Below are 27,345 nucleotides of genomic sequence, written 5' to 3' on the forward strand. Positions count from 1 at the left end.
AGAGTGTACCAACATACTAAAATGGTTTGTAGCTACGAACTCGAGGTTTCGAATTTATTGAACATCCCAGTACGTGCCTGGTTGTAATTCTTGTTAACAATGTTTGTAGCCCGTTCCATTGCGCGCCCTATTGTGGTGCGGGCAAAGTGTCCGATCGATCATCGCTTAGCCGATGCTCCGGTCAACACCACGGCGGTATCTTGGCCGCAAGTTTGATTGCTCAATCGCCCCTCAATCACAGGGGTGGGGGCGCAGTAATAACAGGGCGTGCGGCGGGACACTAATGTGGTGTGGTCCCCAATCAGGTGGTGCATCGATTGCGATGTCACACCAGCGGCATTCGCGGCATCGTTAGAATGCAGGTCGGCAGGCCCATCTCTGCACTGCTGCATCTGCACAATAAAACATTGCGGTAGCCTTCCAGCGTTGACCATGAGCGCAGCCCTTCCTCCCGTTTCGCGCAGGGATCGGCTCCCTGGGAAGGGCCGCAAGAAGCTTTTAGCGTAACCGTAACCTCCCCATCGTCGCCGGAAGCCCCAGCAGTGCTGCCAGCCCCCGGCGTGGCCAGTATGTGTGTCAAGTTGAACGACGTCAGCGAAGGCTCGGGCGAAAGAGAATCGCTACTGCATCAGAGCTTGTGTCAGGTGGTCAGGTGCGTGCGCGTGTGTGGAGATGACACCCCGCGGTCGTGTGGGTGCACTCTGCACAAACCACCGCAATGAACCCTAAAAGGCGCTGGCTGTTTATTAGCTCTCCCCCCAACGGCTGTTAGTACTATTATTATTAGTTTACAATCCTCACTTTTCCGGGCCTTCGGCCTTTGGCAGCCCGATGTTGGTGTTGGTATTGGTGGCCATTTAATGGAGGCGCAAAGTTAACCCGGTACGATGGAGGCGCCACCGAAGCGCGAAGCGAGGACGAGCCCCAAAAGTCGTCGCGTCGAGCGTTGTTTTATCGAATATGTAAAGAAGGAAGCGAACTTTTGTGTGCATTGCGACATTTCTGCGCAGTAATACACGACGACGGACGGCGGTGTCCTGCGGCACGCACACACACACACGCCGGGGTCAAACCTTGCAGCCAGGATGTGGCCAGGCGGCCCCAAAGTGTACGCTTGCACCAGTGTCGTCTTTTGGGGCCAATCTCTCTCTCTCTCTCTCGCGGTCCCTTGGCGGAAGCTTGTCCTGTTGCGTACAAGAGGCTTTTAGAGACAGAAAAGCTGTCCCCTTTGGTGGTGTGTGCGAGCGCGCTTAAGAGAGAGATTGATAACACCACCGAGAGACACACCGACCGATGATGGACCGACAAAAGAGAACGCCACCGAACGCAAGCAAGAGACCAATTTTCCACCGCAGAGTTTTCCTGCGGGAAACTGCGGTCTTTTCTTCTCCGGGCGCCGTTACTATCTCCCGAGCTGCCCGAGCACACACACCAACAAACGCTCGGTTGGTTTTCCCAGTACGGCACGCACACACCGAGACAGCGGTGCGATCCTCGGGCTTCGGCACCGTGCACTAGATCTAGTAGTCGGTGCAGGCGAGCGCGTCGAGAGCCAGTTTTAAGTGAGTCGCCGTGGAAATCGGTTCTGTGAAAGGTCCTCCAGTGTTGTGCGGTGTTATCGTGTTTGTCGTGAGTCTCCAGTTCAGTGCGCAGCGCTTTTTCCACAAAGTGGAAAGCGTCCTGTAGCTAAAAAGTTTACTGCTAGGGTACAATAGACGGAAGCCAGAGGCCAGCACGACGTGCGGTGATAGCAGATGGTTTTTCGCTTGGTCGCAGGTTTCTCGATTCAAAGTTTTCCAGGTCGGCTTTTTCTCGACTCGCCTTAGGGGCAAGGAAAACTCCGGTTCCGAATCGTTCGAAGCAGCACACCGAAACACAGCAAAGTGAACTTTTCTCCTTAGAAGGAATCAAATCACTGCAAAGAGAGAGGGATAGAATGTGAGAGAGCGAGCGAAAGAGACCCGAGAGTGAACTTTTGAGAAAAAAAACGAAATTAGGCGTAATTTTCCCCCCGGATTTTCCCGGTAGTAACACGTTTCGGTGTGAATTTTTATGTATTTCCCTTTTTTTTTCCTCTAGTTAGCCTCCTCTGGCAGGTTCGAAGCGTTCGAGCAATCGTAGTACACACACGTCGCCGACGTGAGAGAGAGATCCGCCGTGGTGCAGTTTGAACGTGTTTTGCCGTGCTCCGCGTGTCACCGAAACTCGGTTCTCGGTAGTGAGTGAGTGTGAGTTCGGCCAGTTCGCCAACGGTTCGTCGTCGTCGTGTGTTTCGTGTGATCTCTCGCTCGAGAGAGAGCGAACTGCCGAGTGTGTTGTGTGCGTGTGTGCGGCTCTCGCTCGCGCGGCGGTGAGATTGATTCGCTCGCGAGAGAGCAGTGAGAGAGCGGAAGCGTGAGCTCGAGAGCGCGAGTCAAGGCAGCCCTCGAAGGAAGCAGTAAATTGTAAGCCGCAGTAGTTAGCAGCCGTCGTCGTCCTAGTTCGCAGCAAGCGTCGTTGTCGTCTTCGTGTATCCAGCGCCCGCAGTAGTCGCCGCAGCCCGCCACCGTCAGCCAGTTTTTTGCCAGCAGACACCAACCCTTTCTTAGCAGCAAAATGGTAAATATTCTCCCAAGTCCCCAAGTTCACTCACTTTAGCGCGCGCCCGTTGCCAGGGGGACAGCAGCAGTGTGAATTGGTGGGCAAAACCGTGCAAATGGTGGACGCCACACGGCAGAGAGGTCCGCGAACTCTCTAGGTGGCGCGTCCCCTGTGTGATTCGTTTTTTCGTTTGCACTGGAACCATCCGGCACACTTCCGGGCTCTGGTGGATAAGTTGCTTAGTTAGTGGTGCTACCGGACACTTTTCAAGCGGCCGCGCGGGTCAACTATCATCATCCCGGAACCAGCATCCGCAGATTTTCAAGGCATTCGCGAACACACACACGCACACATCCGTTTGTGTGTGTGTGCCTGGTTCCCATTTTGCGCCGCGTTCATAGCGTCTTTTGCAAAGAACGGGGCTTCTTTTGGAGCATCTTAGCAACGGTCGTCGTCACATCATTTGGGATTTTGGTGCTCCACATTTTGCAGCAGCACCATTTTCGGGCAGAACAACACTATCAGTGGCGCTTTGAGAACGGGCGGGCCCGTACGAGTGCGTGTGTGTGTGTCTGTAAAACAGGCATGGTGGTGACGTTTACTTTTACCGGGTGCGCGCTGCAATGTCACAGGCGACTTTGGTGGTGCTGCGGCCATCATGCCCCACCGAGCTAGATAGTGAGAAAGAGGGAGAGGCGAGTATCGGGTGTGCAGTGTGAATCATCGAACGCGCCGCCATAGTGGGGGCCCCATTTTCTAACCTCACTTTTTTCTGCTCGGCGCGCTAGGGTTTACGGTTGATGAGTCCGAAGAACCGCTTTTTGAGCCCCGCTACGCCTACCGAGTTCGTTCGGTTCGGTGTGTTGCGGCCCGGCCCGGGTTTTATTTGATTCGTCACTCGCACGGCTGCTGCCCGTTGGGTGTCTCACTTCTTTTTCTCATCGTGTTCTTCGTTCGCGAGCAAATGCTGTCATTTCTTGCCCGCGAGAGCGCGCATGGCTCGATCTCATCTCTCGCTAATTGATTGGCGTGTATGTGTGTGTGTGTTTTATAGTCACCCCCCGTGCGCAATGTACGCGCTCTCTCTCGCGGTCCGTTGCTAACTCACACCTTCTCGGCGCGGTGCTGCTGCAACGCGGCGGTTTGATCGGAGCGAGAGAGAGCCGCTCGTTGGATCGCGCGCGCTTCTCCGCGGCGCTTGTTTTACCGCATTGCGGGTTTTCGGCTCTCTCGCTCTCCCTTTTTCGGGTGCATGTGTGTTGGTGCTGCTCGCGATTGATCGCCGCAGATTAACGCACCGCACAATAGAGGAAATGCGCGCGCGCGCCCGCCTGCATGGATGTGTGTGTGTGTGTGTGTGTGTGTGTGCAAGGGCAGTAGCAAGAGCGGCGGGGTGTGGGGTTACTCGGTGGCGGCGGCGGAATGTGTTGCGAAAAAGTGGTTGCCATTCCGGCAGCGAGAAGAGGCCTTGATCGCGCTCTCATCTTTATTTGTCGCTGAGGCACACCTGCGCGTCGCTTCGTCTCGTGCCTTGTTTGGCCATCGTGGTGTCGCTGAGCGAAGGAGCGAAGTGATTACGAATATAAACCCTTTCTTGGATCGCTTGGGCGGCGAACTACGTGTTGAGTTCCCCATCGTCGTCGTCGTGGGGCGCGTGAGAATCGGGTTTCTCCCGTAGCCGGATTTTAAACTCGCAAATTTGCCGTTGGCCAGCGAAAGAGCGCGCGAGCACCACGAAAACCGGGTTTCGGTACGGCCAGAGTATGGGTCCGGATGGATAGAGAGAGAGAGGAGACCTCCAAACTGATTTTGCAGAGAACTGACGCACTCTCATCCGGCGAGGAGCTGGGCTCTGGTCTTGGGCCACCGTTGGATCAAATTTTCGAAAAGAACTGTCGCCGCGCCTCTCCGTGTGTGCGTGTGTGACACAGCAGCATCGAAATCTGGACGCCCCGAGAGCGTTGCCGCGCTTGAATCTGAATCCGGTTCACCTGAGGGGCCGGTCAACATAGTCCTTACGCTAATGTCCGCGGCATCCGTTCAGAGTTTGCGATTGACCATTTTGGATTTTGGACTGCATCCGGCTGCGTCCGACATTTTGCGTTCCTCGAGCGACGAGAGAACCACAAACCGAGGGAAGAATCAATTGAATTAAACATGTCCATATTTAATTATTTATGGTTCGCTTTTCGCTAAAGCACATTTCAGAGGCCGCACCCAGGCTGGCCGTTCCCAGGGCGCTGAAAACGGAAGCCATTTCTGGACCGGCCCGCTCTCTCTCGATTTATGGCTCACTTCCTCCCGGGGGTTTTTCGAACCAACTCTCGCCGAGGTGTAAATTAGATTACAATTATGCCATTCTCGTCAGGTCGGTCAACAACATGTTTGCACACAGGTTCTAGCCCTCGGTGTCCGGAAGACGACCGCGTAACAGTGCAGCGCAGTGACAGGCTCCCACCCGTCCTCGTGCGACAATTAATGGCACAGAGGAAAAGGAGTCCCGTCGTCCCATCGTCCCATCGTCCCATCGTCCCATCGTCCCATCGTCCCATCGTCCCATCGTCCCATCGTCCCATCGTCCCATCGTCCCATCGTCCCATCGTCCCATCGTCCCATATGTCTTGCTTCGGGCTCTCTGTCTCTCTGTGGCCGCCACATGACGACGACGTACCTGTAGCTGGACTAGGACTGGGAGGCGCACAAAATCCAATTAGAACGATGATAGAATTGTATTTCATGTCCGCCCGTGCACGCTGGACACACAAGAGGAGTCCACTCCAAAACACGGCACCGGAAGAAGAAAGTCTCCTTCCGGGGGATGGAAGAGGGGGCGACTAATCAAGGCGAGGCCCGAAAACCCGAGCCAGATGTTCCAGGTCTGTAGGGGTCTTGCGCCATTAAACGAAAGCGGCCACAGATCGATAGATGACCCAAATTCGGCAAAGATAGCGCCTATAACCGGGGCCGAGGATGCCCTGATGACATAACAGGAATTATTCAACGTCTAATGGGGCCTCGGCATAATAACTGGCCAACTGGCGGTGGCCTGTGGTAATTAACCTCCGCGCTCTGTCCGTTTCTTATGCAAACGAGACAGGCCCTGTAAACATGCTGCGTGCCATCCAAGGCTTATTTGGCTATCATTCCCCACGGGAAGGAATCCAACGAATGGCCAATGTTGCCCAACAATATAGTGATCTCCAGTGATCATTCATACTGTGATTCCAACAATGTTTTTAAATTTCAAATTACCATTTTCGTTGATCGATTGTCTTGTTTTTGTAGGAGAATTGATCGGGTGCAGTCATCGCCGTGTTTTCTCGGGAAGCAAAAATCTCGTCAACCGGGAGGAGTGCAGGCTGCACTGATGGTGCGTTCTGCTCCCCAGGAAAAAAGAGTCGTGTTCGGGTTGCTGCACTCCTTGGTGTGTGGACGCCGGTTTTCGAAGCGGAGCGCAAAAACACAGAAGCCATGCACTGGTGCTGCTGCTGCTGTGTTGGAATGTTATTTTTGGGACACCTTCCAACACCGACGGCCCGTTAGGAGAAGGTGTTTTGTATGCGCCACCAGGAGTGGGCCGGGCCAGCCAGCCGGTAACCGGCCGGCCGGCCACCGGCGTTACGGTGTGCGGTTTTGTGCCGGTCTGCCGCTGCTGCGTGTGTGTGGTGCGGTTGTTTTTTAGGTGAAATGTATTTTCGATTTTCGCCGGCCGTCGGACCGGTTGGGTTGTGGTCGTCGTCGTCCTCCACACGCCACTGTTGCTGCTGCACTGTACTGTGCTTTCCTCCGGGGGTCCCACCGGAGACGAAGGCGCGCGGGCAGAGCACGCAGAGAAAGCATATGTTGAACTTTGCTGCGGTGCATTGTAATTTCGGGGGGCGCGCGTGTTCGTCAAAATGCAACACTTTGCCAGCAGAAAATCTTGTTCCGTAGAATCCAAGAATCTATGGAGCGCCGGCGGCCATCAACACAACCAAGGAACCACCTGCCTCAACTGCACTGCGAGGCGAGAGTTCCATGGCGCGGTGCAGGCGGCGTTAGCAGCGATCCAGTCGCGGTTTCTGCGGCGAGAAGTATTGATTGCTAATGAGGTGTCTATGCTTTGGCATCGGATGTCAGCGCAGAAAACTAATGACGTGTGTTTGCGTGTCGAATGTGCGCCCAATTAGGGCTCGAATGGGTCTTGCGAATGTTTTATAAACACTTCAAAGACTGTGGGTGCCCCCGTCGACCCCGTTGTTGTTCCCTCGGCGCGCCATGCGTCAGCAACACACTTTGTTGTGGCCGGCTTAAATGTGTCCGGAATGTGTGTCTTGATTAGATAAACGGCAGATAGGAGATAATCGGCACACCGGCGGAGGTTCAATATTTGATATGCTGCGTGCGATCTTCTGTGTGTCTGTTGGGGTTGTGTAACAACACCCCAGACGTCGCGTCACCATTTTATCGACAAGGAACGTGATTTTCACCGCGATGATCGCGGCGAGTGAGTCAACGGGCGGCGCGGCGTCTCATGCATGACATTAAAGATCAAATTCACACGAACCGCGCGCGCGAGAAGCGAGAGTGTTGAGATGCTCTGTGAAGCGAAACATTGCAATGTGAGATCTGTTGGGGTCTCCGTGTTGGTCTCGCGGAGCCGGCGGGTTACGGACCAAACTGTGGTGCTGTGGTCCGAGTGTGCGCGCGTGCAGCGAATGTGTCACTCTAAACCGTGGTGTGTGACACATGCCTTGGCGGCGACTGTAGCGCTCTTTCCAAAAGTCGTGACTTCGCGAGACGTGGAGTTGTGTTCATCGTTTCTTTTTGTGTGATGTCAAATCATTGGCGCCACTCTCGCGGGCAGCATTCCTGGTGTTATTGCGGCGAGAGAGAGTACTCACGGGGGGACGGAACGCCGTAGCTGATTTGATTGACACAATGATTTGTTAGGATAATTTTTGTATCAAATCACGACGCGGCATTATCTATCCGGTGGCGTCTGCAGCACGGAAGATTGTGGCCAAACCAGTGCACGGGGGCCGGTTTTACCCCCGGCCGGCCGGGTTGATTGATAGGAAAAGTTGCTCCGCCGCGGTCGGCTATCGATGAGACACCAGCACCAGCCGTCGCCAGTCAACATTTATTGATGAGCCCTCCTGTGCTCCTCCTCCCGTAGCTTATAACGTATCGCGCGCACAGACCACGTGAGCTCTCACTTCTCTCTGTCCCCCCGGCGAAAAGTATGTAGCACACACCGGCCATCATCCGGTCCCCAGGCGGGGCCAGCGCCAGCAATGTGGTGTGATGGGGTATGCATATAAATAATGTTTAATGATTCTCAAATAACTTGTCGCCCGTAACGGTACTTCCTACACCGCAAGCGGCATGTGGTGGTGGTATTTTGCATCAAGCGTTTCTACCGCCGGCCTGTCCCGGTGCCCCTTTCGCGCAAGAAATGGAAAATTGTTGGCCCCTTTCTCTCCGACGCTTTGATTGATGACATCGTTTGTTTTTCCAAAGACACGCCCGAGGATGGCCTCGGTGGTGCCGTTGCCGGGGTCATAATGATTTTATTGCTTGCTCGATTTTCTCGAGTTCAGACCAGACCGCGGTCGAGCGGCGAGGGTCGGTCTTCTGGACGAGGAACTGTAATAAATCTGTTTCCAATTTGTGGCGGCCCACAGACAGGCTCCCAGGGCGGGAGAGGAGGGTAGTTGTGCTTTGTTTTTGTTATTTTGGAAATTAATTCTCACGTGTCTGTGGTCGTGATGGTGGTGGGAAAGACTTGGGGGAGCGCGTCAAGATGGCCTTCACCACGGCTGCTGCTGCTGGGTACGCCCGGAAGTTAAATTGTTCCCTTCCAGGTATCAAATTAATTAGTTGCGCGCCTATGACCCCCCCACGAGCGGTCACGCGCAGAAGCTCCGAGTCCGGTGTTTGCTGCCTTTTTGCTGGTTTGACTCTGTTTAGTGTAAACATCTCATATTTTTTCGAAAATAATGGATCTCGAGCTTTGGGAAGCCTACGCTCGAGCGCGTGCCCGGTGATGTCCGGGAAGGGTTGATGGATCGTTTTTCCCGAAGTCCGGATGGTGATCTTCGACACTTCACAAATACACCCAAAGTGGGCATCTCAAAACACGCACTAATCAACCGTTTCCTCTTGTTGTTTTCCAGGCCGATCAACTTACGGAAGAACAGATTGCCGAATTCAAAGAAGCGTTCTCGCTCTTCGACAAGGACGGTGATGGCACAATCACGACCAAGGAGTTAGGCACCGTTATGCGATCCCTAGGCCAGAACCCCACAGAAGCAGAACTGCAAGACATGATCAACGAAGTCGACGCGGACGGTAAGTTTGACTTTTGTCAATTAGAGCTCGACAGCACCATTATCATGTGGTTGCTAATGATCTCTCTAAATCATTCGGGTATTTACTAATTATCACCAAAAAGAGCGTGGCTTGTGATGCGCGAACTTTTGCGCAAAAATGAATCTAAATAAATTTCGCCTTTGACTCTCAGAACAGTGGCTCATAAGTCCCTCGTAATGAGCGGAACGGGGATTTCAATACACAGAGCTACTGAACGTTTCGATGCTTTCGTAACAAGTCATCGGCAAGGGTTTGAACAAGGCGCCCCCAGAGCCGAAAGCACGATGTTTTGTGATTGAAGAAACACAGCTCCTCGTGGTATTGAATTTCCTGGATTCTTCCTTTTGGGTGCACGCGCCCAGCGCGGTGATCGTTTGCGATACACGCCAAAGGAACATTAATCATCACCACCCCAGAAAGGTTCGACCATCAGATTCAAATTACTTTCCCCCCACCCCCGCGGCGGCGGAGGTCGGCCTCCGGTGGGTTTGTTGTGCAGAACACTGACTTTTGGCGGCGGGGCTGGCGGGGTGACCGTGATGTTGATGATGACCTTCGATAGCGCACCACCCCTAATCAGGGTTGGTGCTTCCAGTTTTGGGTGAGGTTTATGGCGCCAAAGGTCATAATATCACACCCGCCCGCAGCTCCATCTCCTGTCGCTCCCTTCCTGTCTTGGGGGAACTCTGATTCACTGCTGTGGTGGGCTACTGCTGAAGTCATTTCCGGTTGCCGCCGAGCTGCCTTCGAGGCGAGTGCTGCACTGGTCTGCGGACGAGGGCCACAGAAAGCCGCCATGAAAAAGTTAATCCCCACCGAATCGATCGGTCGTATCGAACACCGTCCGAGGAACCGAGCACGATTGGTCGATGAATATGAATGCAGCGCCACCAAACTTCTCCGGTAATTGGATTGTATAATCCAATGTCCTTCAACACGAAAAGAACCCGAATAAATTACGGGTCGCTTTATTTCGAGCTTCGGTCGGTTAATTGAAAAAGTCGAACACGTTGAGGGGCCGACGTTGTGGAACTCAGAGCTGGGATCTGGGTTGTTGTGCCCCTCCCGGTGCCCAGTAGCTAATGGCTTTTATAAAAACCGTTCGGGTCTCGCGGACACAAGCTAATAACTTTTTGTCGTTCATTTAAGGCTAATGATTGGTGAAGGCGCCCGCAGATGGAGAGAGGTGTTCTTTGACCCATCATCACCTAATGGCCGATCGAAGATCGTTTTGAGTTCCATGGCATGATGTGTGACCTGCTAATGTTTGTGTATTCGGATCACGGTTGGCGGCCGGCCGCGAAAGAAGGTCCTTGCTTTGGCCAGCACCGCCACAATTGTCCGTTCTTTCGCTAACCATCGCTGTAATGGCACACCATTTCTCACAACGTGGCCGCGCCGTACCTTTCACTACGGGGCCGGGGGCTTATCTTGCCCCCGGAGAGAGTTTATTTATGGGCCGATGCGGACAAGGAATTAGGACTAATTGTTTTTTGCCCTCCCCACAAAAAAAGGTTGCTTAGCATATTATTTCCAACCCAGCCAACAACAACAAGGAAAGGACACACCGTTGCGGTGGCGTCCCTTCCAAAAAAGAGGAGATCACCAGAAAGGATGATACTTTCGTTAATCTTTTGCGTGGGGGAGTCAATTCAGTGTGGACAGCGCAAGTTCTCGAGGGAAACACCAGGGCACGAGACTTACAAATGGGATCAATTTGTTCTCATTATATTGTACGTTTTGGGCGCCTACACCATCATTATGCGTCGGCATCGTTGTGTCCTTCGTTGTAATTGTCCGAGGTGCCGTTTTTTTCTGATTACATTTATCCCTTGTCATTGGGGGGTGGGTTCTCTTTTTTGCCCGATCACCATCTGCGCTATTATTCTATGCTCCCAACATGACTTTCATAAAAGGCGGCTGGCCGACTGGCGCCCGGTTTCCACCAAATGGACGCCCCATTGTCGCCATATTTGCATGATGTGCACAGAGGAAGTCCTTTTTTCTCCCAGCGAATATATTTATTCATCGTGCGCTGCGCCCATTGGCCATTTGTGAAAGGATGATGCCACTGTTTTGGGATTGTCTGTCCGAACGCCGCGGTGCAAGGATCTGGAAGGACCAATTTTACATTTGTCATGCAATTTGTACAGGGCTTTTGTGTAACAGTGTTTCATTTGCGCCGCACTCTCTCCGGTGTGTCCCATGGGCTATTCCCAATCCGGTCGGTCACTGTATGTGTGTGTGTGCTCCAGGTAGGCCCAGACCACATATTTGAGGAGCCTTTTTTCGTGTGTTCCCATTTTCACCGTTAAAGCCACCGCCCTTTAGAGAGACCAGGTCACGGCTCACGGCAGTCCGCGCGTTGATGATGCTGATGTATGTAAATTTTCTTCCACGTTCCATCCATTTTAGGAGAAGAACACACAGGAGCGCCTTTTGTCTTGCTGCCGGTCGGTGGTCGTGTGTTCGTTCACGCGCGGGGATCGCGCACCACCGGAACTAATTCCTTTTAGTGCTTTTCCTCGTTGCGCGCGTGTTGGTGTGTGGCCTCGTTTCCGCAAGGTAATTGTGGCAATACATGCTGTGCCAGGAAATGCGGATGAAAATTGTACCAACACGCTGCGACCAAGGAGGAAATTGCGATCCTTATCACAGACCCGAAGTCGCGGGTGGTTTAGAGGGAACACCTTTTCGGGACACGCCACACACACACACACCCCAATTGTTCGAGAGTGAAGCAACAGTGTGTGCCACCTCCGGGGAGTAGCGACGGTTGCGGAAAGATCTGGAAGCTCCGGGCAAAGCCAAATATCGATCGCCGTTTTCCGGGGAACGTGGTATAGCCGCCCCTCGCGACGGTAGCGCCGCAGTAGCAGCGGCACTTAGAACACTGGCCTCGGACACACACACACACACAGTAGAGCGAACAGTGTTTTGTGCGCACGCTCCTGGTCTCAGGGAGAGAGAGACCCCCTTCGGCAGAGTGGGATCTGTCATCAACCAGGTAGATGATGGCGCTCCAGCTAAACCCCTCAGCGAAAGCTGTGGACCTTCAACGAACTCCCGTAAGGGGGTCCGATCCGGAGTCCGCGGACGGGCATCGGGGCGAACTCTCTCTCTCGAAAAGAAGGAGAGAAAAGCTCCTTCCTTTGGTGTGGAGTTGTGTTGAGGGCTCTCGAAGTTAAAAGCGCGGCACGACGGAGGTCCCACAACGACAACAAACACACACACACACACACCTGTCTCTGGCCGTTTCCTGTGTGTGTGCCTTTTCCGCCCGTCCGATTTTTCCGTCATTTTAAGGTGTGTAGCGTGTCTCGGGACGGCGGATCTGCGCAATAAACCGCGCACCGCTGCATTCGGGCGTAATATGGAACAAGGAAACCAGGTCCAGGACAGGACGCGACCACCCTGCCCTTCGGACTCTCTCCTTGGTCCTTGTTGACACGTTACGGGACGGACGGAACGGAACACACCACGTAGCGACTAACGACTTTGCGGCGGAAGCCCAGAGAATGATGGCATGAATCCCCTCGAGGCACGTCGTTCCCGCGGTGGGCGGCCGTCCTCTCAATCTTCGTTCGATGACAGCCGAAAACTTCAATTGATGAGACCTTTTTCGGGGCCCGTAGCAGTGGTTGGGTTCGTTCGGACGTCAAGGACTCTCTGCCTTGTTTCTGATGTAAATTGCCTCCCTCTTTCCGCCTCTTTGTCTATTTTGGCTTAGAGTGCGAGTTCCAAGAAAATCCAAGAATCGACAACCAGCTCCAGCGCCATTGATCGCGATAACGGCCAAGATTTATTTGCCCATTTTTTCCACAATGTCGCAAGGCAACTAGGCGCCTCCACCGGAACGTCAGACGCCAGACAGACATTACTGCGGCTCGCTCTCTAGGCACGACGCTCTGGGCCAACCGTATATTCCCAAGGACGGAATGACGCAGTTCGCTATTCAAATCTTTACGATCTACATATTTTGTAGATATTTTAACGGCTATTATTACGGCCAGCACAGCTTATGGGTAGACTATGTTCGGTTGTCTGCGCTATAGCCCACCAACAATATAACATTGTACTTGCAGAGTCCTCGTTCCGGCTTCTCTTGCTGGTACTGACAGCTGCCTACCTACCTTACCTTACCCTCCAGGGCCCGGTCGGTCGGTCGTCTGTCTGTGACGCTCCGTTTCCCAACTTGATCCAATTCTCCGATGCCGATGGCCTCATTTTGCCTTCTCGCCCAGGGTCGCTCCAGTTACGGCCCTCGCCGGCGACGACGACGACGACAATGTCGTCTTGGATTCTTGGTCCCTTGGTCGGCCGTCGGCGTCGCCAAGAGTCTCCGGGGGTTGTTTGGGTCGATAAAATCGGCCGAGCGGCAAAGAAAAAACGCGCCTTGGGCCCTGCGTGTGGGGCGCCATTGTGGTAATGAGTTTGGGAAACCCGAAACTTCATGATTTGTGTCAATTCGGTCCTGAGCGCCCTGGTCGTCAGTAAATGAAATCATTGGGAAATGGTGCCTGCCACCCCAGGGGTTGGGTTTGGCGGAACTCCGGTAACCGGTGAATGAATTGATGGGCTGGAATTAGGAAAAAATGGCTAGATCCGCTTCCGGCTTCGTTGGTTCGGTTAGCTTTACGTTCCACCACCACACATTCCTGTCGCTCCTGCTGCCTGGGTGGGGGCCGTCATGACGACAACGTTCAATTTCGGAAACCACTCGCCGCCCCCATTTGTCTTCGTACGCCACACGTCGAGCCTGACGAAGAATGGCTTTATAAGGTGCGTGTACCACAACCATGTGAAAATTGGCGCCGTAATTTGCCAAACAACAAGCTCTGTGTAAAAAATGGCCCACCCTATCGGGGAGTCAAGGAGCCCAAGGATGGTGAAGAAAAATTGGCGTTTGTTTTGGGGAGAATGGGGAATTGCGGAGTGAAAATGCGGCGGTTTGATCTTCACTTTCTTCAGCCAACGCCCGACGCCCGACAGCGCAGATCCCCAAAGGACAATGGCTGATGGCGGTGTGTGTTGGTCTTGAACGGGTTCGCTCCCTTTTAGGAGTTATTTACGACCTGTGTTATGTGCTCCGTTGTGTCGAAATGAAATAATCTACAAAAAAATTGAATAAAAGCGACCCAAAGGCGGGATGGGTAAGGATGTTTTTAAGGCCGTCTAAAATAGAGTAGCATCCTTTTCTAGGCACAAAAAATGGACCGAGCAAGCAGGTTGTGTGTTCCGGAAGTAGTTCAAACCAAAAGAGGCCATCGTTGACTCGCCGGCTTATGATGGGAGCGCACCGAACCACTTTCGACATCTAATTTACGTCATCCCTCGCGCGGTGTGTGGTGACGAGCTGTAGAGAAGTAGTCATAAAAACTGGCCCCAAACTATGGCTCTGTAATTATCAGCACTTGGGGCTAGCGAGAGATGACGATGATGATGATGGCGATGATGATGTACCAGGACCAACCAACCCCGGGACCAACCAGGCGACCCCGTTCAGCCAGGCTGGAAGCGGAAACTTTCAGGAAGTTGGTTCCGTAGGATGATTTTAATTACGAGCAACTCTGTCGTGTGCGTGTGCTCGGGGTCCGATTTGGAAGGCTCTCCGGCACGGATAATGAGTTTTGCGATGTTGGTTTTTGTTGCATTCAACTTTTGTTTTCGCTTATGTTGCACCATGCGCCAACAAGGCTTTTGTGAGGTTTCTGGTTCATCAAAAGCGCACTGATCTGCTGCAGGATTCGGCCCTCAGCGTTGTCTGAAGCTTCTTACATCGCCAATGATACAGGGTGCGTAATCATGACAAGACATATTTAAATGTTCCATAATTTCACCATTTTCCAGTCGACTTTAACAAATGAACAAGATTTATTTAGGGTATAAAATGTAGTTTATTGAAAATACACTTAGAATATAATATCGATCAAATAACCGCCTCCATTAGACACACATAAAGCGGTCTTTTTTGGGCATTTTTTTACAAATTCGGCAACAATAAACACACACGCACAGTTTTCACAGTTGAAAGATTATTTTCAATGTCCAGCGCCAAAATTTCAGCCCGCTTTTTTTTCGTAAATTGTTCCATGGGTAAAACGGCATAGATTGGCGTTTCAGATTTGTCAAAATCGACTGCCAAATAGCGAAGTTATTTGATATTTAAATATGTCCTGTCAATATTACGCACCCTGTACTTATTTTAGAAAGCCTCACATTTGTCCTATGTCTTGGGGTCAATTTTTTAACCATTTTATTAACTACACTCTAAACACTTGTCAGGTTTGTTGACAACATGTGAAAAGAATTTAATAAATGCGTTACGTTATCAAACGAATATTAGATAACCCTTTAACCCCTGGGACCTTCTATCGAAGTTGTTTGTGTAATGTCAAATTTCACATTTAGGATACACTCTTAGGGTCAGATGGCGCTCCCAAGATGCCCACATCTCCCTTGGGCCCATTTTTCTGTGGCGTGCTGATTACGCAAAACTAATAAAAAACCCCGACAACGCAACGCAATGGAAAATGCTGGTAATGTCCTCCGGAGCTCGCCGCGGATGTTCGGACCATACGATAGGCTCCACACGACGGCACTCCAATATTTTTTTTCACGACGGCCATCCGCTTCTTTTCGTCCCCAGAGGATTGATTATAACATGTCCGTCCACGGCGCTGCCTCCTGCACGGGAGTAGGTTTCCGTGTGTGCACCGCACTGACCTGTCCTCCGCATGGGCCCACGTCTTTAACCGGTGACTCCTGGGGGAGGCAGTGGCCAGCCACAACACGCTCTATTAGGCCACATAGAGCACCAGCTAGCTAGAGAGACCACCTACGATCAGCACACACACACACACGTATCGTGTCGTGTCTTGGTCTCGCCTAGGCACTGCATGTGGTAATCCGTGGGTCACGTACGACAATAATCTACCGGGTGAACGTGAGCCATCGATGTGCCCGACGCTGGCTGGGGCTGGTCTGTCTCGTCGGGACACGTCCTTCGCCCCGCGTCGGTGTGAATGTTCGTGACGGCGCAGTCTATAGACGAAAAGATCCAATCAGTGGGATGCCTCGTGTTACTCGGGCACGGACACACCGAACCGAAGTGGGCGTTGTTATGAGTTATCCTCGTTTTTTTTTACGCCACCCACCGCTAGAGTCCTGACAACGACGTGCTATTTGTCCCACGGTCTTGAGTAAGCAAAAAATAGGTGCTTTCCGGTGCGGTTGTAATCCGCCGCACATCATCGTGTGTTCCAGGCACGGTTAGCCATTGCGTATTTATTACAACCCAGGCGCACACCCGGGGAACTGATATAGGAAGATGTCGGATTCGAACGCGGGGCCCAACCAATTAATTTCGATAGGAGGGAACCGTTTCCGGAAACTAATTCCGGAAAGAGTGTCGTGAACGCTGAAGAAGCGATTTTCTTCGTCCCTTTGACCTACTTAAAATGCAGTTCTACGTCGCCTCGCTCGCAGCTGGAGCGCTCTGATGATTGCGTCAATGCAAATTCCGTACGTTTTATGTTGATTCTGCCATCTGTGCGTACGGCCCCCGGGGGAGGCGCGCAATTCAGGTTTCTCGTTATCTTGTGCACGTGAACCGGGGCCTCTGAATCGGTCGCGCGGCACATTTGTTTGTTGTTCGGCGACCCCAAACTCTCTCCGGTTGTTTTCCGTTGTTTATTTAGATTTAAGTTTTCTCTGTCTCTCTTATTCCATAGGCCCATTTTCTTTGTACAACTTTTGTCATGATTGTCCGATTCCAATCCTAACCAACTTAAACAACCGAACTGTGAACTAAAATAAAAACTCGTACCGCTTACTACGGCACTTGTCTCCGGCAAATTCCATTCCGTTTGAATGTCTCCCCCAAGGGGGCCGTCCATAAGCCCGAAGTACGAGACAACACCATCTCCGGCTCCGGATCCGGCGGAGGTTGTTTCCAAAGTTATTGGACGGCCTGCCGGCCCGCGAGTCGGAAAAGAAATCGTTCCGGGCAGCGGGACCGTTGGGGAAAACGGAGCAAAAAACGTACGCTTTCTGACAGCATCGACCTCCCCCTAGAGTCATAAAACGCCGGCTTCGGTTGGCTTTTTTGGGGTCGGTACTTCCTGCGGTGCTGAATTCAATTTCCCATTCACACAACACTCACTCACTCACTTACCGGCGCATGTCTCGCGGGGGGTTTTCCGGGCCTGCAGCTCAAAGTGACCACCGAGAGACAGAGACCCCCAATGGCACAACAACACGATGGTGGTAAACAACTGCATAAAGTTTACCGACAACCCCCCCAAAGACCGACCACCCGTTTATCGTCGTCGAGAAAGTGCCATTTTGTAGTTTTTAATTTCCTCTTTCTTCTCTCTGTGTCTCTCTATACTGCTTCGGTAGCTGCTGACCGTGGGCGCACGGAACTCGCTAGTAGTAGCAGAGTCAACAGAGAGTTTCATCGTTTGTCGATTGATGCCGAGGGAAAAAAGAGCGCCAGTCACGAGCTTGGCATTAATTTTTAAGGTCATTTTCAGGCTCAAGCTTTGGGCGGCACAGGCCTTCACGGTCCTCTACAGGTTGTGTTCCACCTTTCGGGAGCCTTCCCTCGGAGGGTTGTGTCCCTCGTCTCGAGTCCATTAGAAAGAGTCTGGCGTTAGCATTTTTGATGTAGTAGGGCTCAACATTATGGAATGGCCATCACGGCGACGACGACGACGACGACGAGTAACTTAGCTCTGCCCGCTTTTTCCTTAGAATTCCCATAAATAATACCGACGTGTCCCCCCGGCCGCGGCCCCGTAAATATGAAAGAGGGATAACAATGAAATTTATGGTGACATTGAGCCCCTTCTTCTGTGTGTGTGTGTGTGTGTGACCACCACACGAAAGAAGCCCGCGGTATGTGTTATTGGTTCTTTATAGAATTTTATTCCGTCGTGGGTCGGCGAATTTCCGACCAACTACCTGTTGTTCTGTGGATCCCTGTGGATTCGTCGTGAATCTGGGAAACTTTTTCCCGAACGGATTTCCGTCGGTGAAATATGGGCTTTTTACTATCTTCGCGCGGTGATTATCTCTCCATCGCATATGGTAATGTGCAACGTCGTTTCCCGCAGGACACACGACGACGGTGGTGGTGTACTGGTCGGATATTGATCGCCCTTGAGAGACGACGCCGGGCCACGCAACTCCTTTTTTCCCACAAGAGGTTGGTCCCTCTGGGGCCGCCGCGCCCGTCGCCCGTCTAAGGATACCAACATTTTATTACTTTCCATCTCATATCTTGTGCCCTTCTGTGTGTGATACGCGCAAAATCACTTGCGTCTTGCGTAACGCCTTTTGCTTTTGTGACGCTTTTTATGGCCGACGAGAAATCGATAAAAAAGCCACACACCGCGCGCTCCAGTAAACAAACTTCTGTTCCATTGTTATTACTCTGCTTTATTATCAGTGCCCAGTGGAGTAGTGACACTTGACATTTTTGTGGCGATGTCCTTCTGGGGACCTTCTCGCCCAAGATGCGATAAGTTGCCGTTACTCCCCGGACTGACTGCGCTGAAGGCGACCGAGCTTTTTGGGACTGCCTAGTGGTGGGTATATGACTGAAAGCTTTCCCTTGGCGCGCGCAATCACGCTAGTTTGCCATAAAACGGGTGGCAGCGGCACACACACAACACATTACAATAAATTTGTGTTCCTTCATTGGTTTGGCCTAATATCCGTGGGCGCGCCACAGAAGAGGAACAGAAGGGTAGAGAGAGCTATTTATGATTTCCGCTGGAAGCCGGAGTCACACACAAAGCGAATGGAAATGTGCTTCGTAACCGCAAGGACGACAACCGGGCCGCCGGAGGCTCGTTAGGGTGGCCGGCCGGTCGGTCGGTGGTAGGGTTTGGTAATGGATAAAGTTCGGTTTGAAAGAACGGGTACACACACTACTCAAGCTTTTCTTCCACTGCCGCCGATGGCGCTCACAATGGGATCTGCTGCCAATCATGGCACTGATGGAGAGACCGACCGCCATTCACACAAAGGTCCTTCGTTGGGACACAGAAGCAATTGAAGTTTCCACAAAGATTAGAAAACTGATTAGATTTCCCCACGCTTTTGTGGGCGCCTTTACGCCGTCCGTGTTGCTGGTAATGTCGCCTGTCGGATACAGATCGCGTTTGGTGATAAAAGTGCGCTGTGGCGCGCACCAAATTACCACCTTCAACAGCACACAAATTAATCGACGGGGAGGGAACCGTTTCTCGCCATTAGGCCCGGGGAAGTTCTGTCTAAATTGGACTTGACAGTCCAGACCGCACGCGATCTAATGACTGAACGATACGCGAAGGAGATCACTATGATTCCACAGTTTCATACAATTTTAAAACGTTCATTCTAATTTAATTCACTACTACGGGGCGGTCGTGTGTGTAGGCTTGTCCCGGTGAAGGGCTAGACGCGGCTCCCCCGGAGGGTATGAGATCCCAAACGCCCGGCCATGCAGAACCGCAACATACGCATTAGTAAGCGGCCGGCTCGGGGGTTATTGATTGGCAGTCTCGTTGGTGTTTTGTGTGTGAGCTGCTGTTGAATAAAGGATGACCCCAAACTCGCAAGGTGTCGTACAATCGGATTCCGGGGAAAGGTACCTTATCGAAAGGGCGGTCGGTCGGTCCATAAGATGCTTCCACCATAGCCCCGGGGAAGAGGAAGCTCACTGGGAATTGGGTTATCGTTGGGTCATCAATATTTCAAACACCACCTAGTGCCCCGGGTGGGGACACACTGTTGCGCTGTTGCAAACTCTGAGGGCTTTCCAATAAAAAATAGATTAGATCTTTTCGAGGGCTTTTCTCCGTGCGCCAATAAGGTACTAGTCAGTCGGGTGTAAGAATCAAGACTTGGCGTAGCGTCGAAGAAAATGATCACCCGAGACACCGGAGTGTTTTCCCCATCGGTGAAGTTTACAGCTGGAGTTCTCTCACATTATTTTCACTTATTTATGACCCCACAACAAAGGCGCGCACGCACCAAAGTTATGAAAGTGTCCAACTTTTTCTTATTAGGGCGGGGATTGGTGATGTGAACCGCGATCGATCGATCGAGAGCGAGAAAGTGGCTCATAAAATATACAACGTTTCGCGCGGGCGCCAAGCCTTTGGGCCGGCCGGTACTGATATGCCCAACTTATCAAATAAACATACTTTTCTTTGACTTCACGCATTCGACTGACATGGTGAGAGAGAAGAAAAAAAACCCTAAATTGGTTTCCGCCGCACATTCTGTCTCTGAAACGTTCAACTTTCGGCGGCGTGTGTGCCTGCGACGTTTCAGATCCTCCCTGGGGCCCGCCCCCTATAGGCCTCAGACTTTCGCGAGGGGGTTTTCGTGGAATTAGTCATTAGCAACCGGTTCGCGGGTGCCCCCGTCGCCGTCGTCGTCGTTGTCGGGTTTTCGTGATTTCGGGGAATGTTGACAAAAAATCCCCACCCGACCGACCGCGAGCGCACCGAGAGGACAGAAAGCAATTCGGAAAATGTAGAATTCCGGCAATTGAAGATCCCTTTAGTGGGCCACCCTACCCGACCGGAGCATTCCGGGAAATATATTTCATTAAAACGCGGGAGAGGAAATTGGTGGGCCTATGCGACACACGGGGCCGCGACCCTCCCAAAAAGGGCCTTTCGCCCGTTGGGTCCTAATCACACAATTATTAAATGTTATACCGCGGTCACCAACGCCGTACGGTCGACGGAATTCGGACCAAAATCAGATTGAATAGAACCACCAACCACCGAGCAAAACAAATTCCTGTAATATGCGCCTCATTTGTTCCCTTCTCTTTCTCTCTCTGTCCCCACAGGCAACGGTACGATCGATTTCCCCGAGTTTCTAACAATGATGGCTCGCAAAATGAAGGACACTGATAGTGAAGAGGAAATCCGGGAGGCGTTCCGAGTCTTCGACAAGGATGGCAACGGTTTTATCTCGGCCGCCGAGCTGCGCCACGTCATGACTAATCTCGGCGAGAAGCTAACAGACGAGGAGGTAGATGAGATGATCCGTGAAGCCGATATAGATGGCGATGGCCAGGTTAATTATGAAGGTAAGTTCGTGGTGGCCCCTCGGTGTTTCGTTGTTTCTTTTTTTTTTGTAGGCGACGAAGAATTTCTTCCTCCGGCACGGTGCCGGTGGCGGCCGTAAATCAATCCAGCCCGCGAGAGACGACACTGTGTTTGATCGATAGAGTGTGGCACACGACGACGGCCCCGGACTGTGGGCGAAGAATACTGCGCCATCAGAATCCGCCAGGGTCATCGCCGCCGCCACCGAGGCCTTACTTGCGAAGTGCGGAAGGACCTTTTTCCGTTCGAACGCTTGTCGGAGGGACCCCTGCTTTTGACGCGAGTCCCTCTTCGCCCCGAGACGCACTATTGGCACCCCTGGAGCTTTTGAAAGCCCCTCTTTTCGTGTCTGTCGAAGACAGAGTCTGTCTCACCCGCCGCACATTTCAATCATTGTTGTGTTGCTCTCGATGGTTCTCTGTGGCCTCGCCGGGGTGTGTGTGTGGATCCCACCTCGACCACCGTGTGATTTCCTTTGATGTTCGCACAATTATTTGCGCATCCTTTGGTGCGGCCGTGTGTTCGACAGAGAGCGATGCAATCGTAGCCGGAACGGGCGGAAACTTCAAAGAAAGTTTCTTAGATCGCGTGCACCAGCCCGCACCGCAAGCGCCTGGGTGAGACCTCTACCAGGGGTCGGGAAGGAAGATAAAGGTCTTTTGCGAAGGTTGTGTGCTTTGTTGTGAAACTTCATCAAGCCCCCATCAAAAGCTCGGCGGCGGCGCCTTGTTCTATCTTTCCGTGAACGGTGCCCATTATGTGGGGTGCCCACAAGAAGGATATACGGTGGGGCCATGTTGTTACCCGTGTGGGGGCGATCCTTACGCCAAGCCACCTCCGAATAATGCTCTGATGATGATCATGATTAGTGTGGGTTGCGGCCCCTTTTGAGATTGATGAATTGCTCCCTCGCTCGGGTGATTGCGTGTTGCATGCGATTGCGCTGCTACTGCTGTGCCTGTGCACACATCGCGGCGATAAATTATGATGCTAACCAGTGCCTCTAGAGCCTTGGATCTAATCCTGATGCCCTGCCGCCCGGTTTTGGAGTTCGCCTAATGACTTTTGGCCTCGCCACAAAACAGGCACGGGGTGTAACATAATCTTGGGTGGTTTTGGGAGCCACGTCATAAATCGTCACCCCAGTGTGTCTATTGTAAGCTCGGAGAATTGAAAAATCGACGCCTCGTGACGCCACCACGGTAATTAGAAAATTGACGGAAGCCGTGCATCATTTTGGTCACTTTGAAGTTACTGCACAAACCCAATCTGTTTACCTAAAAATCCTCCCCGGACGGAACTGGAGGTGTGTGTGTTGTTTCTGTAACGGATTTGCCAAATATTCACACGATACTACTCCCGCCCCGCGGGGGGTCGAACATCAAACGCGATCGATCGTCTCCTTGTTAGCAGATGCGAGCACGTCATCAGTCGCGCGCTGCTACTTCCTCCTTTTTTGCTTACTGCTGCGGCCGTCGGACGTGTGCATCTGGTTTCGATCAACAACGACGACGACGTCCGCTGAAAGGTGCGGTGCGAACTCGCTGCTCTGCTGCAAGTAAACTTCCAATTTCACTTCCTCAATGGTGCGTGTCATCCGCGGACGAGGTTCGTTTCGTGGTGCATTGCCTCTGAGAGAGAGTCGCGTTTTAATTGAAGGGTATTTTTTCGAACGGTTTTCGAACAAATAATAAAAAACAAACTCTTTCAGTTTGGTGAGGCACTCGAGCAGAAGGAAACGGTGGGTGGGATCGTGTAATGATCACAAATGGCTAATGATCACGCGCAGCGTGAATCTTTTTATAAACATCCACTCATTCAACGAGGAGGAGAGTCACGGACGGTGATGATAGTCACGGGACGACGATCCCGACCGATCTCCCGTGAGTGTGCTTTCTCCTCGCGCGGGAAGCTCTTGAGATGGGTCAGGAATTTCCCGACCGACAACACACACGCTGCTGCTCGCTGTGTGACGTCTCGATGGCGATGAGTCACACAATAGGTGCGCCATCCCCTTCGAGTTCTTGTAGCTCAAATTATTCGTTGGGATTTGCTGGGGCTTCGCTATTATTTTTTCTTGCCCCTTTTATGCTTGACCGCAATCATGTGCGGTTACCCGAGACCCCCACAAGATAAGTAGCTTTAGGCAGTTACCTTTTTTGTTTGTAAACAGCACGATTTATCTGCAGTACACGACGACGGTTCCGGTCTCCGTGTGTCTGTGTGTTCACGCGCCATCATAATCTTTGGCGTGTTGGGAGGGCCTGCAGAAGCCAAAATTGTCGCAGTGTTTATCGCACGCCGGCCCCCCCTCTGTCGGGTGTTGTGCAGTTGGCGGCTGCAGCTTTTTTGCATTCTGCAGCGCGTGGTGGTGTGTTATAGTCCTCCTCTGGCTCTCTCGAGGCGAGCCGGCCCGCTGCAATAAAGATAATACTGCGGTTGTTTGAGCTCTCGGTTCGGTTCCAGTAATGTTGGCACGAGGCAGATGATGATGCTGCTGCATGTCCGCGCACTATCGGGCCGTGCACGGTTCGATGACAATTGGGTCAAAAGTGAATGTAGTTAAAATCGAAAACGATCGCCAAAAACGCTGGGCACATATTTGTGCGGTGCCCAAAGCAAAATCACCCGTCCACGGGGAACAACACATCGTATGTGTATCGACGGAGAAGCACGTGTTCCGATGACGGCATTTTTCTGTACATCTCTAGAACAATTACCATGTCAGCCGCAGTCCGGCCGTCCGTCCGATGCTGCGTTTGTTGGCTCGTGGCGGTCGTGCCAAGCATATAGAGACAAGCGTTTGAGACAAGCGTAGCCCAGGCCGCAATTGCTGGTGCTTGCGCAAAGCTTCCCTCTCTCGGTTCAAGCAAAGGCACGACGACGATGGCGTGTGTGCTAATTTATTCATTTCGCTCCTAAAAAAAAGGGCAGAAAAGTAGATGTGCCGACAGAGGAACAGCGTGTCTTCTGGTTGTATTTGGCCGGCCGCTAATCAGGTGATAAATAACGCGGTGTCCCTGCTGTCGTGGCCTCTCCCCTTCGTGTGACGCAATAGCTTCTCTGCGGCAGTGCACCGATCTTTTTACTTTCTTAACTGTTATCTCACATTTGTCTGGGGTGTCGTGTGTCCGTCCGTCTGTCTAACAATGCTCTGCTCCTCTGTCTTCCGTTTCAGAATTCGTAACAATGATGACATCGAAGTGAGCTGCAGGTCGATACATTGCGCCTTTCTATTTGTTTATTAAGAAGACTGTAGCCACGCGCAACACCAGCTGCGCAACGCTATCGCTATGGATTTAAAAGGAAGAAAATGAAGAATGCAGCGTGGGATGATGATGATGGGGACACAGAGCAGCAAGATGATGGTGATGATGATGATGATGATGAAAAGGAAGGAAGGAGAAAAAATACAAAGAGTAAACATACCGCAAGTTAAAAAAGGATTAACATTAAATTTAACTTAAAAAGCAGCAAAACACAACAGAAAATACAACAACCAAACCAAGCGTGTGTGAAAGAAGCAGCTTACGCGAAAAACGAATACAACACCCGGCGGTGAGCGGATGTGTGGTCAAGTCAAGATAATAACCATGTACTGTGTGTGCACCACAACACAGGATACAAGCATGTAACATCAAAATAAGTACCACTACTACTACTACTACAGCAGAGCAGCAACCACAACAACAACAACAACATCCACCACAGAGCAACAGGAAAGGAACAAAATAGAAGCCACTAATAGAACATCTTCTCACCACTCTCTCCAACAACAACAACAACAACCATCACAAGAGACACAACACACCTCTCTCTTCTTCTACCACGCAAGCAGGAGGCGCGAAAGAGAAAGAGAAAAAAAAGGTAAAACTCTCTCATTTTCAAAACGAAATCCTTACTGCAAAAAAGTAAACAAAATGGAAATGGAACAAAAACAGAGCCGCGGGCTGAAGAGAAACAAAAAAAACAAAAGGCAAAAAGTATAACTTAAAACAATTTTAATTGTAACAACCACAATTATAAATAAGATAAATAAAAAAAATGGTAAAAGAAAGAAAAACAAACAAAAGGGCATACAATCAACTCTCCTATTACATAAAACTATATAATCGTTAACATCATGATATAACAAGACACACAGCCTACAGAAAACTGCAACAAACACACCACACACACCGTACACCGACACACAAACACAGACAGACAAACACACAAGATGAGACAGCCACAACAACAGTCCTGCGCTACGTTTTTCATTTGCATTGTTCACGATCGGTGATCGGCCGTGAGGCGCGCGCGCGTGAAGTAAGAGATTAAAAAACAACAAAAAGGCACGATGAAAAGATGATTTAAATTAAAAACTCTACATTTAAAAAAACGCTATCCTTAAACTATTTGTGTAAATTTTTTTTTGTAAAAATAAAAAGAATGAAATCTACGAACGCGTCGCTATTATGATGCTCCTCCTTCTCGATGTTAAGTGACCGACGATGATGTTACACATTTTTAGGGTCCCCACCCCCCCATGATTGGCTACGACGAAATCGATCCATCCACCAGCACCAGCACCTGCTTTTGATCCCGGGAAAAGGCCGGAACAAAATGAAAAAGTGTGTGCTGCGCTCCACAACGCGCGCCAGGCCAGAATTGGAAGAGACTTAATGAATGCCGTGTACTAGTGACCATCGTGCACTTGCTTAGTCTCTGTCTCTTTAGTTGTGACCCTTTAATACACTACGCGCGTCCTCAACAGCAGGAACTCGAAAACCCACGACACCTAACGACGCACATATAACACAGTTCACGATACTATACTCAACACAAAATGGCTGAAGGCCGAACGAGGTCTCAATCAATCTGTCCTCTCTTCCGGGTAGCACTGCCGGCCGCTAATTGGCTTCTTGTTGGTTGTTTCCCCTAATTGGTGAAAAGAGTTGCGCTGCTTTTGCAATATAACGAATCTCTGAACGGTCTCTAACATAACGCTTCATCGTTTTTAGTGTAACGACGCCGGACTAGACCAGAAGCCACACCGGCAGCAGCAGCAGCAGCATCAGCAGCAAGCATCAATAACACCGGGCAGAGGCGCAGCATCAGCAACATCAGCAGCAGCAACAGCGACCAGCGAGATTTGTATTGTGGCAATAACCGGCTTGCAGCTTGACTAACACCACACGCAACACGCGCTCTGCGGATCGAGATACGGTCCACTTTTACAGTTTGGGATTTGGTCTTTTTTCAGGTTGAAGGTTTGTTGTATGGTTCGTTGAGCGCTGATATGATGAGCGAGTGGCGCATTTTCCTCGTGGTCTGTTAGTTGGTGGTTCAGTACTAGCTTGCTAAGTGTTGCAAAGAGCCCGAAGGGCAAGACGGATGAAGGAAACGAAAATCAAATCTCTAGCCAGAAAGGAAGGAAGGGAAAGGGTCAAGGGAAAAAAGCGTTGCAGCCGAAGACGGAAATCGTAGCGGATAGTGGAGATGAAAAATAATTGCCATCATTGTTACGAAGTCGAAATCCAATCCACTTATAATCCAAAAGCGCAAAACACAACACATCTTGTAGCGAAAGTGTTTGAGACAAAACAAAAATTACAACAAAAAAACATTGGAAAGGCGGCCAGTCTTTTAGAGAGAAAGAACATTTGTGTGCGGCGGTCACGGCAAAAAGTTGTGTAAGTTGTGCGTGTTGAATGCCGCCGAAACAACAACAACTAACACACACACACACGGACCCACACACACAGTATGTAGAGCACTTACACAAGAGCAACAAAAAAAGGAAGAAGCGAAGCGTGTTAGGGCCGGATGAGCATAGCGACAAAACAAAAAACTAAGAGATAGTAAAAGCAGTAAACTTAATTGATAAAAATAAGAGCTTTTCACTAAGAACTACTACTATCAGCAGTGTGTAAGAGAAAAAGAGAAACATAAGAAATCGTTAGTGAAGCAAAATTACAGAAACTGCGAAAACAAAAGACACACCGAGACAAAACACAATCACAACAACACACACACAGCAAAGCGTTCCACGGAGATACGAACACACGCGTAAATGCAACCCAGTGAACACACACACACAAGCACACACCTTAATAATACGGCCACCAGCATGGGAAAAATCCGGAAAAACAGTTTCTTCCTTTCTTTCTTTCGTCGTCGTTGTCGTCGTCGTCGTCGTTGTCGCGTTTGTTAGTTGAGGAAATATTTGCAATGCCACAAACAAAGAAGAATGCCGCGCAGAAGAAGAAATGAAATCAATCACCACCACGGACACCCTTACAGGAGAATA

At 51.1% G+C, this 27,345-nt stretch overlaps 1 protein-coding gene across 2 annotated transcripts; it reads left to right on the forward strand.

Moving 5' to 3' along the window:
- The first annotated feature begins 1,535 nt into the window (after positions 1–1,535).
- LOC128269221 (calmodulin) lies at positions 1,536–27,041 on the forward strand. Of its 2 annotated transcripts, none has more exons than XM_053006623.1 (6): positions 1,536–1,629; positions 2,080–2,598; positions 8,739–8,913; positions 20,792–21,034; positions 24,232–25,989; positions 26,057–27,041. In XM_053006623.1, the coding sequence occupies exons 2-5, from the start codon at positions 2,596–2,598 to the stop codon at positions 24,258–24,260; spliced, it is 450 nt and encodes a 149-aa protein (XP_052862583.1). In that variant the 5' UTR covers positions 1,536–1,629; positions 2,080–2,595; the 3' UTR covers positions 24,261–25,989; positions 26,057–27,041. The 2 variants fall into 2 exon arrangements, with proteins under 2 accessions (XP_052862583.1, XP_052862584.1); XM_053006624.1 differs by having other exon boundaries at positions 24,232–24,920.
- The last annotated feature ends 304 nt before the right edge of the window (positions 27,042–27,345 follow it).

The sequence above is a fragment of the Anopheles cruzii genome, chromosome 2 (genome assembly GCF_943734635.1).
Source record: "Anopheles cruzii chromosome 2, idAnoCruzAS_RS32_06, whole genome shotgun sequence".
NCBI classification, from domain to species: domain Eukaryota; kingdom Metazoa; phylum Arthropoda; class Insecta; order Diptera; family Culicidae; genus Anopheles; species Anopheles cruzii.

Excerpts from the sequence above, each read along its gene's own strand:
- LOC128269221 (XM_053006623.1), top strand. Across the intron at positions 8,914-20,791 it reads CAACGAAGTCGACGCGGACG|GCAACGGTACGATCGATTTC; the intron begins GTAAGTTTGACT and ends CTGTCCCCACAG. Across the intron at positions 21,035-24,231 it reads TGGCCAGGTTAATTATGAAG|AATTCGTAACAATGATGACA; the intron begins GTAAGTTCGTGG and ends CTTCCGTTTCAG.